Source organism: Chrysoperla carnea, chromosome 1 (genome assembly GCF_905475395.1).
Source record: "Chrysoperla carnea chromosome 1, inChrCarn1.1, whole genome shotgun sequence".
Taxonomy (NCBI): domain Eukaryota; kingdom Metazoa; phylum Arthropoda; class Insecta; order Neuroptera; family Chrysopidae; genus Chrysoperla; species Chrysoperla carnea.
In genome coordinates, this window is record NC_058337.1 from 118,145,638 (window position 1) to 118,159,894 (window position 14,257).

At 30.8% G+C, this 14,257-nt stretch overlaps 1 protein-coding gene across 1 annotated transcript; it reads right to left on the bottom strand.

Moving 5' to 3' along the window:
• Nucleotides 1-1,016: 1,016 nt before the first annotated feature.
• Nucleotides 1,017-14,248, bottom strand: LOC123301222 (ubiquitin carboxyl-terminal hydrolase CYLD). The gene is made up of 6 exons (XM_044883960.1): nucleotides 14,009-14,248; nucleotides 12,473-12,771; nucleotides 8,977-9,817; nucleotides 5,351-6,202; nucleotides 4,033-4,689; nucleotides 1,017-3,423 (listed from the first exon to the last, which is right to left on the bottom strand). The coding sequence occupies exons 1-6, from the start codon at nucleotides 14,157-14,159 to the stop codon at nucleotides 3,242-3,244; spliced, it is 2,982 nt and encodes a 993-aa protein (XP_044739895.1). The 5' UTR covers nucleotides 14,160-14,248; the 3' UTR covers nucleotides 1,017-3,241.
• Between the last annotated feature and the right edge of the window lie 9 nt (nucleotides 14,249-14,257).

The following is a 14,257-nucleotide window of genomic DNA, read 5'->3' on the forward strand; positions in this document are numbered from 1 at the left end:
GGTGTAATTCTCACGTATATAGTAATTATGGTATATGTCCATGGTAATACCATACAAAATATAAGAAATGAATACCATGCAGTATGTCAACAAGTCTGACAAGCCACATACCATGACGCTACATCAGTGTTAAAATTTGAATTTCCGTTTTAGAAATTTAATTTCTCTCACTGAATTTGTACTTTTATTAATTAATTTTAAGTAATTAAAAAGATATTAATTACTAAATTAATGGTTTTGTTCAAATGTCCAGCCCAGTTTAAATTTCATGAATAGTCCCTATTAAATGTAATTTAAGTATTTTTTTCAATAATAGTAATTTTTGCTCCACGGAATCCTGTAAATGTTACCTTAAATACACGTTAGATTAAAAAATATAATATATACCTATTTCATTGACTTGTCTAACAAATTTTCTCTATAAAAATATTCATAGCTTTTTCAAATGACCTGGAAAATTTTATATTACGAGACAAGTATTACGAGACAAGCTTGAAATTGATGAATATTCAATGAGGGTGATATTTTTATTCGATTCCTTAATCTCGATAAAATTCTTTTAAGGAGAAAAAAATCAATTTAAATTTAACAATTTTCATGTTAGAAAAATTATTACGTTTATTTAAAAAAAAATTCAATTTTTTTTTTTTTTTTTTTGAAAATTGAACATCTAATTTTTTTGTTTAATAAACATTATTATAATTATTATGATATATACAGTTTTCCAGAAAAGAAAAACTAGATATTTACAAAGAACTTTTAAAAAAAATAAAAGTCAGTGCTGAATAATTTTATACATCCTAATGTAAAGTCGTCATTCCAAGCATTTTTTTTAACTTAACATTCAAAACGACAACTCAACATTATGACGTCCAAAATTCTTTACTGACCCGATAGTAATAAAATTTGTAAATGACTTTATCACTAAAATACTAAATTAGCAAATCAATTGTTTTATATTCTATATTATTAGCTAAATTTAGCTTCTAATTAGCATTAATTGATGTGATTTCGATTTGAAACAATCTTTTTAAAGCCCATTATTAGTTCAGATTCTTTTTTTATTCAGGCCTTTATTCAAAAAAAACCTAATTAAATTTTTTAAAATGGATAATTCACATTAAAAAGTACACGAAGTATGGACTTCCTAAAAATTAGAGAATGTTTTCGAAATACGAGTTTTAGATTTAAAAAAAAATGAAGATATCAACTAAAAGAATTAATTATTTGCGCATAAATGTTTGAACACATTATAATTTTTGGGTGTACTTACTATATTTCGGGTCACATAGATCCATTACTCATTGTCGGATTTTGTACGTTTACGAACTTCAAGCATACGAGATATTTTAGATGTAAATGCTGTTAAAATTTAAGCTCGTTACCTTTTTTTCATTTTTGACAGACAGGCAAACAGCCGGACAAACAGAAAGAATTAAAACTTAGGAATTTTTAATCTATACCAAAAGTTGTTTCTATGATTTATATTTTAAGCGTTACAAACTTAAGAGCGAGCATACACGTTACTATCGGAGAGGTTTACCTGTTAGATAAACCGAAGCGTGTATGCCAGCCAATGTGGGCATATCTGTGCAGGCGACCGAGAATATCTGACCGTATGTGTGAGTTTGTCCGGCAAACCTGTACAGTGTGTTACCGCTACGAGTGTGTCCTGCTTAAGACAAAAATTAATATACTACGCATATGCCGGGTATAACAAATAAAATTTATCAAATTTAAGAAATTCCCGCCAAATGCTTTTCTCTCTCTCCAAACTGAACCGACTTGCTTAAAACATAGCAAAGAACATTTTCCATTAAATTACCTTTCAAAAACAAAAATCTAAATCGGCTCATCCGTTTAGGAGCTACGATGCCATAGATAGACACACACACACACAAATAGCGATCAAACTCATAACAACCTCCTTTTTTGGTTCGGTGATTAAAAATAATTTTTCAAATAGTAAATTTTTCTGTTGAAACAATTTTACCTGTAAAACACACCATTTACACGTTTGGCCAAAAACAGCGTTTCTGGGCCAAATGGTGATCGCTCAGTGTGAGCACTAACGATTGTACCTCAAAACGCATCAGTGTGTGAAATACGCTAGGTAAAAATGTAATGCTTGGACATTTTTCATAAGATTCGAACGAAAATTAATTTTTTTTTCTAATAGTAAAAGAGTCATACATTTCCCGTAATTATTTGCTGTAACTTCAAATTTCAAAGTATCGGACTACAGACACATAGCTTTGTCGAAGGTCTGGCCGAAGTCTAGTCAGAGAGTCAATTATCTTTCTTTTAAAATAAGAAAAAAACAAATATTCATCAATTTTAAAACCCTCGGTGTTATCGAACTACTTAATAACTTCGCCTAAACAAATTTTTAGCCATGTAAAAATAATTCCAGAAAATGTATGCTGGTTCTAGGACTATAAACAATTCAAAACAATCTTTAATAATCGTAATTATCAATTACAAATCCACAATTTTTTAAACTTATCGTTTTTAATAATTACCTTGTTTATCCGAACAGTAATAATTAAACTCTACGCTATTATTTATAATCTTCATTATTAAAATATTTAGCTCAGTCGAAAACTATTTTTATTTTCATGTATAAACATTATAAAACTTTTAGGCATCCCACAAGTTATCGTGAAATATTCATTACCACTACGAATATATCTATCACCTCGAAATTCGAAATTTTCCGCAATGATTTCATTCAGATAAACAAGATACAAACTCGATTTAACAATTTTACAATGTATTATGATCATTGGAATTTCATTTCTAAAACAAAAGCAAGTTATAAATGTTCCTTGTCGCTGTGAATATCTCACGATATGTCTGTGAAGAGCTTTTAGAAACAAAACAAGAAATATTAATAAAATTTTCAATAAATTTTCTAACAAAATTAAATCTAATATTATTTTTTAAACAAAACTAATCAACCTCCATAATCTGATAGGCACACAAAGTGAGACAAAACAATGTGTATGTTTCCATTAATGTGGATGTTTTTTCCGAGACAAACTCCAAGTCGTTATTTTTAAGAAGAGTCAATTTTTTCGCGGATTTATTTGAATAAAATACATTTTTCTTCATTTTAAAATTATGAAATTAAATATTGTTAAGTTTTCATGAAACTTTTCTTTGTGTTTTCAATAAGTCTTGAATAAATACTTAAAAATTATTATTATTTTTATAAATAAAGAGATTAGGTTTTATTGTTTTATCGATACATCATAATATCAGAACTTTGATATAAACATAAATATGCATCACATAATAAGCGTCGTGCTGGTTCTGGTAATTGAGGTGCGCGGGGCGGTAATGATCCAGCATCCTCACCCAACCAACTGGCTAAACCAGGACATGCTACGATTTCAGGAATATTGTACCCATTTTGTTCACCTAAAAATAAATACAAGTTCAAAACAATATTAAAACTACAAACTTCCAAGGTGAAGGGGCTATGAAACACTATATATGCCACAATGAAAATTTTCGTGTTACAAATTTGAGAAGAGATTCAAGAGAGGATGCCAAATGAAAAAAAATTCGGCTCTGGAGTCGAATGAGGACCTCTAGTATTCATGCCAAGTACCTTAGCCAGTTTTGCCATACGAGTTCCAGGCACAGAAAGTAATTTTTTCAACTCATAGAATTTTTTGTTTGTTTTTCAATTCTCTTTGTCTATCGAGAGACTTTAGCGGTAAATAAATGTGTATACAAGAGTTTAGTAAACAAACACAAATAATAAATAAAAAACTTAATGTTAACTTATAAACAACGCTTGGCATGAATCCAAGAGGTCCGGGTTCGACTTCTGGTGCGAGTGTATTTTTTCAATTTTCTTTAATTTTTTCGAAATGTAAAATTTCTGAAACTTCAAAAATTTCTGCTGAATATATTTTATTTATGAAAAAAAATATTGTTCTTCTCAAAAGACGGCTAAGTACTTTTAGAACTTACTGTATAAAAGCGATTTTTAAAACTCAATTAATATAAACAAAAACAAACCTTTTCTATCCGCCATTGAATCAAAGAAACACCATGGCGCATCATGGCCCGATCCACACTTAACAAATGCTACATAATGTGACGTTTCAATACACACAACAGCAAACAATTCCATATACAACCGTGGTGGGGAAGGACAATGTTCAGCCATAATACGAAAATCGGCTGGCACACGTAACGGTGTTGGTTTATGCCCACTACGTCCTGTCGAATCACCATGTTTTCGTTCCCGACACGATTGACAATATGCTGTACCTTCTAAACCTTCACCACATGGATCAAAACATTGCAAACACTCATATTCGGCTAGTTTTCCACAGACGGTGCATTGTCGAGGTGAATCTTCAATAATATCTGTGACATCCAGTACTTGTGACGGTATTATACGCGGATACATTTTATAAGATTTGCCAAAACGTGGCATTTGTATTATAAGGCATGATGGTACTTCTTTTAACTTGATATTTGACGCAAGAAAGCTTTGTTCGAAGAGTTGTTGAACAGAGGGTAATGTTAAGCGTTCATTTTTCTCGACGAATAATTGGTAGTAAAATGCTTCTTGTCCTGAGCTAAGCTTCAAAAATGGCTCTGCTCGTAAAATTTGTGCTAATAAACTATTTAGAAATTCTTCGGGATCTTTTTCTTCACTTGTTAAACCTGTTTATGAAAACAAAAATACAAATAAGTTCATATATATATAATTAAGCAAGTATATTCGAAAAAACAACATAAAAATAGAATTTTGTTTTCCCAACAAAAAATCGAGTTTTGTATCTTATTAGTTGTATGCAAAAACTAGAAGGCATAGTGGCTACTGTTTTTTGCGAAATAAAATTCCCTATCTTTTTAAGATTTTTCAGTTGAATAATTCAAAAATTCCCAACAAATTATTCTTTTAAATTACTTTGAAAGAAATTGGAACGAAAATTTTACAAATAACGAACAGGGAAAACCGTAATATTAAAAATATGACTCAATATATTACAATCACATGCACCATTTTTTAAATGGTCCGTATAAAAAAAAAAATAAAATTTTTTGATATTCCCGACATTTTTCTGCCTTTTACAGTAAAATTTTAATTCCCTGACGTTTCCAGGTTTTCCAGTAATGTAGAAATCATGGAAGGGCGTTCTTTCTTAGAATTTTATCATCTAAATCATTCTGTTCTTCAAATACGTGTTGCGATTGTTATCACAATAAATGACGTCATCGATATAATGTTATATATATTATATATTGGTATTATCATGAAGTTAATATAATAACAACGCAGCGACGATAGACCTCATAGAAAAATATATTTCCAAAAACATACCTGTAACAGAACTAAGTTGCTCCAACAACGTACGTAATTTCATAACGCGATCCGCCCGCACATATAAATTTTGTCGTAATGGATTCACAATCTCTTCCCGTAACACTTTTTGCACTTCTTCGTATCTTTCAATATCTAAATGCGATTGAGGTCGAAACAAAAGACTATCAAATACCCCCGTGCATGCAAACATTGCAAATAATGTTGCATCCAAATAACATGAATTATGATGTCCTTGAATACCACGAAATTTACCACACATCTCTTCCACTTGTAATTCACTTTGCATGCATAATGGCGGCACGCTCCCTTCAATTACCGGACAATCGATTTGTCCAAACATTGTTGGATCCATAACAACATTCGATTGATCTTTCACCAATGTACCATCATTATTCTGTTTCATTCCTAGATCATTATGAATATGATGGCCAGGATTGTCGTCATCTTGAAACCGTTGATCAACATGACACTGTTGAGCGGGAACAAATAATCCTTTGCCCGGTGTACATTTAAAATATCGTTGTCCATTGTATGTACCATCAGTTAGTTCAATTGGTAAATGTGATTGTTCTTCTTCGAGTTCTACCCCAACGATACGTGGTGAATATGGACTAATCCAACGGATTACACCATAAATTGGATCACTAACATCAGTGTTCACTTCTACTAATGATCCAATACCCAAACCATAATTGTCTAGATAATTATTATTTGAATATTTATCGTCATTTTGTAGTATATTCGAATTGTTGGTGGGACTATGGCTTCGTTCCGGAGTATCATAAATTGGTTGCGTTGAGACATTGTTTGATTCTTGATTGTTTTGATTTAATTTTGCTGGTGGAGGATCTGAAAAATAAAAAGTGAACAAATAAACATAAAATTTTCTAACCAGAAAACGAAGAAGCTCCGACTTGCAATAAATAAGAATTATTACTTCTAAAGTATACAGGTTTGTACGGAAAATCATGATGATTCAAAACTTCTTCTAACTTTCATTAACCTTGGCAAGGAAAAGGAGCATAGATGCTCACCACATAGGGGTCTGAGCCATACCAATAACCATTACTTCGTTTTGAAAATTATAATTATATATGAATGAGATTTTTTTAATGTCCATAGAGATATCCTTCCCTAGACTTGAACTTGGTCTGCAGATAAAAAACATAATAGATCCTTCAGATCACAGATTTGTATTACTCCCACGAAAAGTTATGGTGAATAGGAAAGGAATCTAATGATAAGAAAATACGATAGAACATTTTCTGCGTCAATGTACAGTCTTGTAGAGCCGACGCTCTGACGTTTTGGGACAGGGTTTTCTAAAGTAGATTGGAAGGTTTAACAATGGTTAATGAACTTTTTGCACTATATATTTGAATAGGCCTCAGCTTTCCGAGTGAAGGCATTACTGCTGACCAAACCTACTAAGCTAGCGGCAATGACGTGCAAGCTGATATAATTCCCAAAAATGACAGAGACGAAATTTTTTTTTCATAGTTTATTTTTCGGGCAGTATAATTATTTACATTTCTCATAATAAAAAAATTTCAATTTCGTACGTCAAATAGTTTTTAAGGCAATCGTATGTAGATTTCCCATTTTCATGATACGGGTTCCTAGAAATCAATGCCATTCAATGAACAAATTATCTGAATTGTTTTTCTGTCAATAATTAAAATCATTTGAAAATATTTTGAACACTTGTATGAAATTTCACATAACGTCACATTTCAAACAGGTGATACAAAAAAAGACAACATTAAACTATTCCCGGAACTGAGAAAACTTTTCGAACACATTTCTTTTTTCACACAAACCGGAAGTTATACTTGTAAACAATATTCTTTTTTTTTTTTTTTTTAAATAGAAAACACTTCCGTACTTACTAAAATATTCTAAAACAAATACTGGTATATGACTTAAATCGACTTCGTAATCACCTAACGCCATATTTCCAAAATAAATAATTATTTTTTTTTTTAATTATAAAAAAATATGGTACACGATTAAAAAAAAAACTATTTATAGCTTTACGGAGGTGCGCCACGACGCTTAACACACATTACACTCATGCTATGTATTCGATGTGAGTGAATACACATGACGACGCCGTGTACTATATTTAGACGCGTACATCTATATATATATATATATATATATATATATATATATATATATATTTTAAGTAAGTAAAGGCGTCATTTTTACCGTAAAATTAAAATTAAAAAAAGTTAATGTTGTTCACGAAGAATATTGTATGATAAATATTGAAGTGTTTTGCTGCGGGTAATGCTTTTTATATACACTTTGTGTTGTACAGTGAAACCTCTCTAAGTAAGAATTAAACGAGACAAATACAATTTAATTATAATTAACTTGTTAGATAGCTTCTTACTAATACCATACGAAAATGATACAGAATCGAATTTACCCGAATCCACTACGAATTTTCCATGTTATTCAACTTTTCACCGCGAAAATTTATTTATTTTTAACCCCCCAACCGACAAAAGGGTGGTATAAGTTTGACCGCTTTGAGTCTGTGTCTGTTTGTCTGTGGCATCGTAGCGCCTAAACGGATGAACCAATTTGATTTTTTTTGTTTCGTTTGAAAAGTAATTTAATGGAGAGTGTTTTTAGCTATGTTTCAAATGCGAGTTTAGGATTCCGTACCCGAAAAATTTATCGGAGAATTTTTAATTTTTGTAAATTTAATTTGTTTATTTTCAAATTTTCAAATCTTCCTGACATGCCATGTTGTAAGACCGTTGAAATTAGAGTTCAGAAAATAAGTTTATAATTATGCTAAATATTACGTATACACTCAGACATTTTTATACCATGTATATATGAAATATACATAGTATATTAGGTTTAGTCCAAAGTTTGTAACGCCTAAAAATATTCATGCTACGAAAAAAATTTTGGTATAGGTGTTCATAGAATCACCTAATTAGTCCATTTCCGGTTGTCCGTCCGTCCGTCTGTGGATACGATAACTCAAAAACGAAAAGAGATATCAAGATGAAATTTTTATAGCGTACTCAGGACCTAAAAACTGAGGTCAAGTTCGTAAATGAGCAATATGGGTCAATTGGGTCTTGGGTCCGTAGGACCCATCTTGTAAACCGTTAGAGATAGAACAAAAGTTTAAATGTAAAAATGTTCTTTATAAAAAAATAAACAACTTTTGTTTGAAACATTTTTTTGTAAACATCACTGTTTACCCACGAGGGCGCTTATTAGGTGCAAATTTTATAGTATGCATTAATATGGGAATATCAGTGTGTGTGTAGCTATTTAAAAGTGGATATCTTTTTTTATTAACGTGACGTCAAAAAACAAACGATTGCTTCATCAACACTGTCTATACATGGTATTTCAACAGTTAACTCAGTCAATTGTTTGTTTTCACTTGTTTTTTGCTAGAATAAACCGCGACTCTATTAACTATGCAAAAAATTGAGGCGTTCAATGTGAACCGTGAAGTAATTTCGTGTTCTAACAAAGTGAAAGAAATTGTTTAACTTAATTTATATGAGCATGGAATATTATCGAATTTTTTTTTTTGGGCACAACTATGTTAAGATTAATTTTAAAATTATAAAAAGAACACTTACCGGTATTGAGTCGTTTTCTGGAAAGAAACTGATTCGATTTCAAATTAATCAAATCCTGTTGTCCACTTGACGATAACGTAGAATGTATTGACGGCACTGATGACGTAGTTACACGTCGATGCACTTTTTTCTTTGTCGGATGTATAATATGTGATATTGGATTTATACTTTTATTCCGTTCAAATTCTGATATTCGTGCGGCAACATTTGTTGCAGTCGTATTTAGCGCCGGTGCTATTGTATCCCCAGCTTCTGCTGGCCATTCCCCTTGTATTATTTCAATTAAATCCACTTCATTGGTACCTGTATTACTTGGGTGTTGATATAAAATCTCTGAGTTATAAGATGAATGCGCTGCCCCTCCACCAGATCCAGTACTCGATTTGGATGCTACGTCTTTAGTTTTAGTATCCATTGACGCTGTCCGAGTATTTGACTTCGTATCCGATGAATTTCGTCGATTCATTGTATTCGTTGACTTTATTTGCTCTGATGGGCAATCCGATAAAATTTTTTGTGGCCAATCAGACAATAATTTAATTGCATCATCAGCTTTTCCATTTTTAACGCCATTTAACAGGCGTAAATGTGAATCGATTTTTAGTTTTTTAGTCGACTCAACTAAATTATCAATCAAATGTCGATCCGTGTTTTTTTCGTTTGATAACAGATTATTTGGAAAATCAAATTCGTCGAAATTTTTATTTAATTTGTGTTCAATAAAATTATCGTTTAAAATAATATCAGCAGCTGTGATAAATAATCCACTTTGATCGCTGCACTTAAAATATGTTTGTTTCCCACTTGTACCATTCGTATTTCCATATTTTTTAAATTCACCCTGTTTGGGAAGGAAAAGCAGTCAGTATACATTATTGCCACAAAGTCTATTACACGGTCGAATCTAACGGCTTATAGTAGTCCGCGCGATAGCAACCTTTTTGTTAAATGATTAATATATACTTGAAACTTCGTGAGTGGCTTACTTTTGGCGATTAAACAAAACTTTCTCTCTACGACTTTTTTCGATAGCGCTGCGTTTTCAGATAAGCATGATAACGTCATATTTAATCTATCGGTCTGAAAATACGCAGCAGTTAAATATTTTGCCCTGATGAGCTTGTCTACCACCTCGAACATGTCGTACTTAAAAATTTTTTTTTCAAAACATACATATTTCACTTTAGCTGAATTATTTAATAATTATTAATATTATCGTGGTCATAGTGTCCAACAAATTCCTAGATGCGTTTTTTCAGATCTGTAGCTTAAATATGACGCTCATTTGAAAACGCAGCACTTTCGCTTAGAGATCAAGTTTGGTAGACCCACCAAAAAGAAGCCACTCAAGAAGTTCCAAGTATGCATTGTCCATTTAATAAAAAGGGTGCTGTCCCGCGGACTATATTATAAATGTAGCAAGATAAAAACTTTTTGAAGTTTACAGATGGCACGAGAATAGATGATATATCGACATGTATTCCTCCACGGAAATATCTACATTCATACTATCTTCTAATATAATTTTTCCCATTGAATAAGATCAAAAATAGCGGAGTGTCGCTAAAATAGCATCCAAAGTTGATTTTTTACACAAAAACTTCTATTCGTTAAAAATTATCCTAAACATTGCGTATCAAAGTCAAATAGACAATCCGAATTCATTGGAAACTCACGTATTACAAAGTCTTATGCGATATACTGCTAATTTCGCTATAGACTAAAATTTTTAATGTTGTAGTTATCTGAATAAAACTAAAAAATAATTTAAAATTTGACAAAAAAAAATCCTTTTCGAAAGTTACTCGGCCAGATGATCTAAATTTAGACCCTAGTAAAAAAATGCATGTTTGCTTTTTACAACGAAATTTTGAAAAATTGCTCAAAAATACATATTTCGCAAGAAAAATACAAAAAAATGAACAGATTTTTAAGAAGTTGGACTAAGTCTAAATCAATTCTGAAAATTTTAGGAGGGAGTGTCTGATTTTAATTAAATAAATGACTTCTAAAGTAGGCATATCTAACATTGGTTTTATGGTAAAACCGTAGATGGATGATGTTTTCATAAATTTTTCCAAGTCGGCGTAAATTTTAAAAAAAATATTTAAAGTTAAAACAGATATCGTAAAATAGTATTCTTATTTTTCGTCTACATTCATAAAGTTATAACAAAATTCGTCATCAAAGTTCAAAATAAGATACAAATAATTTCAACCCCAAGTCTAAAATTGCCTTGGTGCTTGTACTAACTTAATTTTAAAACTTTTTTTAAAAAAAGTTTTGTATCAAAAATCAACTTTGAACTCAATTTTCGAAGTCAAAATTCATTATTGATTGGATTACTGCTGAAGTATTTGTTTTAATGTGAATTTGTCATAAGCAAAACTAAAAAGAAAAAAGTGTGCAAAATCCTAACCCAAAGCCCAAAAGCGTAAAAATTAATTATGTAAGTAAATACGTTAGAGTGGTGGTATTTTTTTTTATAAATCGTTTAATTCGACTTCTTTACTATAAATACAATCCCGGCCAGAAAAAAGTATAAAACTTGATATGTCTATAGCTTTCAAACTCATACTCCAATATACAGTATAAAAAACGCGCCCTAATAATTCATGACTCAATAGGGAATATTCATGTATTTTTTTTATATTTTTAATTCATTGTTTACACCGTTATAACAAAGTAAAAAATATAAATACTGCTTAAAATACTGTATTTAAGTATACAAAAATATTTAAAATACATTATAATTTTGAGATATTTAAACGCGTCTTTTGGCGCTCTCTGTTGATGACGTATAAGTACGTGATCTGTCAATTGGTGACAGTTCAATGTATAATTTACATTTAAAAAAATGAATTTACAACACAGAATTTACACTCGTTATTATTAAGTTCTCTAATAAAAAGAAATATCATATAAAATGTAAGTAATTAATATCATACAGTATGTCAATAAATTTGACAAACCCGTACTTTGATGTCACGTCCGTATAAAAATTTGAATTTCCGTTTTAGAAATTTTTAAATGTCCTCACTGAATTTGTACTTTTATTAATTAATTTTAAGTAATTAAAAAGATATTAATTACTAAAATAATGGTTTAGTTGAAATATTCAGTCATTAAAGTTACGGAAGAAAAATATTTGAATCAAATTTAAATTTCATAAATATTCCCTATTGACTCAAATCCATGATCCAGTGAACTCAAAATCACTTTTTAGATCTAGAACTATAAAAATTTTATGTCGATATCACCCTACATTTGCAAATTTTGTTATTTTCATAAATATCTTGGCATCTTTCGCGTCTCATTTTCTCTTTTAACCTTTTCCCCGGACCCCTAGGCAGTTGCCTAAGCCGCCTATTCGTTAACCCACCTCTGCCTACAAGTAGGTAATGTGTAATTTATTTTGGAAAGAAGTCGAACTACGAATAAAATTTTGCCCCAAAATAGAAACAAAAAAATCATAAATAAACCAAAAAATATTTACCAATAATTGAACGCCAATGTAAAAACCTTGTCCCTTATTAACCGGACCAATATATTTAATCAAGCCTTTCATTTGCTGTCTATCATATGTGAAGTTAATATAGAGACCAGGCTTTAATAATTTAAAATATTCACATAAATCAATATCCTGTACTAAACGCACACGATCCAATGGTGATGCTATCGGTGGTATATATTCCCAAATTTGTGAGTCAAGTGGGATCACATATTCTAATGGACAAAACCATACGGTGTTTTTCCAAATTGGTGCGCGATTTTCATAATCCCATACTTGGATTGCTGTATATTAATATTTTTTTTAAACAATTAGTAAATATATTAAATGTTTGATTTTTTTTTTTCAAAATATATAGGGGACTGATAGCAATTTAGGTAATGGGGAAAGTGTACGTAAAACGATGTTCTTACCAAATGTACCCTTTTTGTAATACACGATTTACTGAATCTAATTTCAATACTTACAATCCTTTATCTCCATGGACGTAGAATTCCGGAGGGTTTGAAATTTAAAAGCCCCACGTTCTACGCCAATGGATTGATGATCAATTTCATTTTTATGTAGGCTTTATTGTCCTGTACTCTTCCGGCACTTCTTGACGTGCTAAAAGGGTGAGGTTTTTTGCATTCGATTCGGAATTCGGAAAAATCGGAAAATTTTAATTTTTCCATTGCAGCTCCCTCAGAAAATAGGAAAAAGACCATCCAACATTACGTTTTCTGTTGTATACATGCTAGAAAGATGGTATTTTCTGCTATCGGTCCGAAAAACAGTCAAATTAACCATCAGGAAAATCGGAAAAATCATCAAAATTATGTTTTTCAGTTCTATACATGCTAGGAAGATGCGATTTTTTACATTCGACGCGGAATTACTTCAAATCTTCGGGAAACTTTTGTTTTTTTCATTGCAATCCCTCGGGAATTCGAACCCCTTTCCCAAATTATGTTTTTTAGTTATATGTATTACTTTTTTAGTAAGTACTTTTTAAGTTTTCTTATAATTCATGTTATGTTATTTTCTGTGACGCGAAGGCCACCACGAGGGTCAATCTCTTGAAACCATCTTGCGAGCCAAGCGAATATAATGTCAATATACCCAATTTTAGCAAAATAGCATTTCGTGTTACCAACCTGGTACTAAGTGTAGCTAAATCGATTTATTTAAAGTTAGACTATATCTGGTCGATCGTTGTGCAGATCCTTTAGAGACACCCTATATGATAATTTTGATCCAAATGGTATCTCGATAGCTACTTATCTAGTCGCCAAATAATCATAATCAAATCATCATCTGGCAAACGATGAATATTTTTTGCTATCAGCGCCCTAACTATATCATAGGACTGCAATTGAATTTGTTAGTATTTTTAATAGCAAATAGTATGAAAAATAAAGAAAAATAAGAGTGTTTCCAAAGCCCATAAGCTTGAATTTTAAATACAACATTACAAAGGAATTTTTAAAACCCATATGTATAAACCAGTTAACAGTATCAAACATTTTTTTTAATATTTACCAATATATTTATGATCAACTTCTTGTATAATACGAACTAATGTACCCACTAAAAGCGTATTCGCATCCAAATTCGCATCTTTTTGCATTAAACTGACAATAACATTTTGTTTACAAATACCATAGCGAACCACATCACCAATTGTCTCCATTACAAATTAATTATTATTATATTAATTTTAATAAAATCGTGTACATTTAAAATTCATAAACTAATAGAAAGAAGCGGTGTGTATTGTTTAGTGACTAA

Excerpts from the sequence above, each read along its gene's own strand:
- LOC123301222 (XM_044883960.1), bottom strand. The coding sequence starts at position 14,159 with ATGGAGACAATTGGTGATGTGGTTCGCTATGGTATTTGTAAACAAAAT. Across the intron at positions 4,690-5,350 it reads GCAACTTAGTTCTGTTACAG|GTTTAACAAGTGAAGAAAAA; the intron begins GTATGTTTTTGG and ends TTTCATAAACAG. Across the intron at positions 3,424-4,032 it reads TTCAATGGCGGATAGAAAAG|GTGAACAAAATGGGTACAAT; the intron begins GTTTGTTTTTGT and ends ATTTATTTTTAG.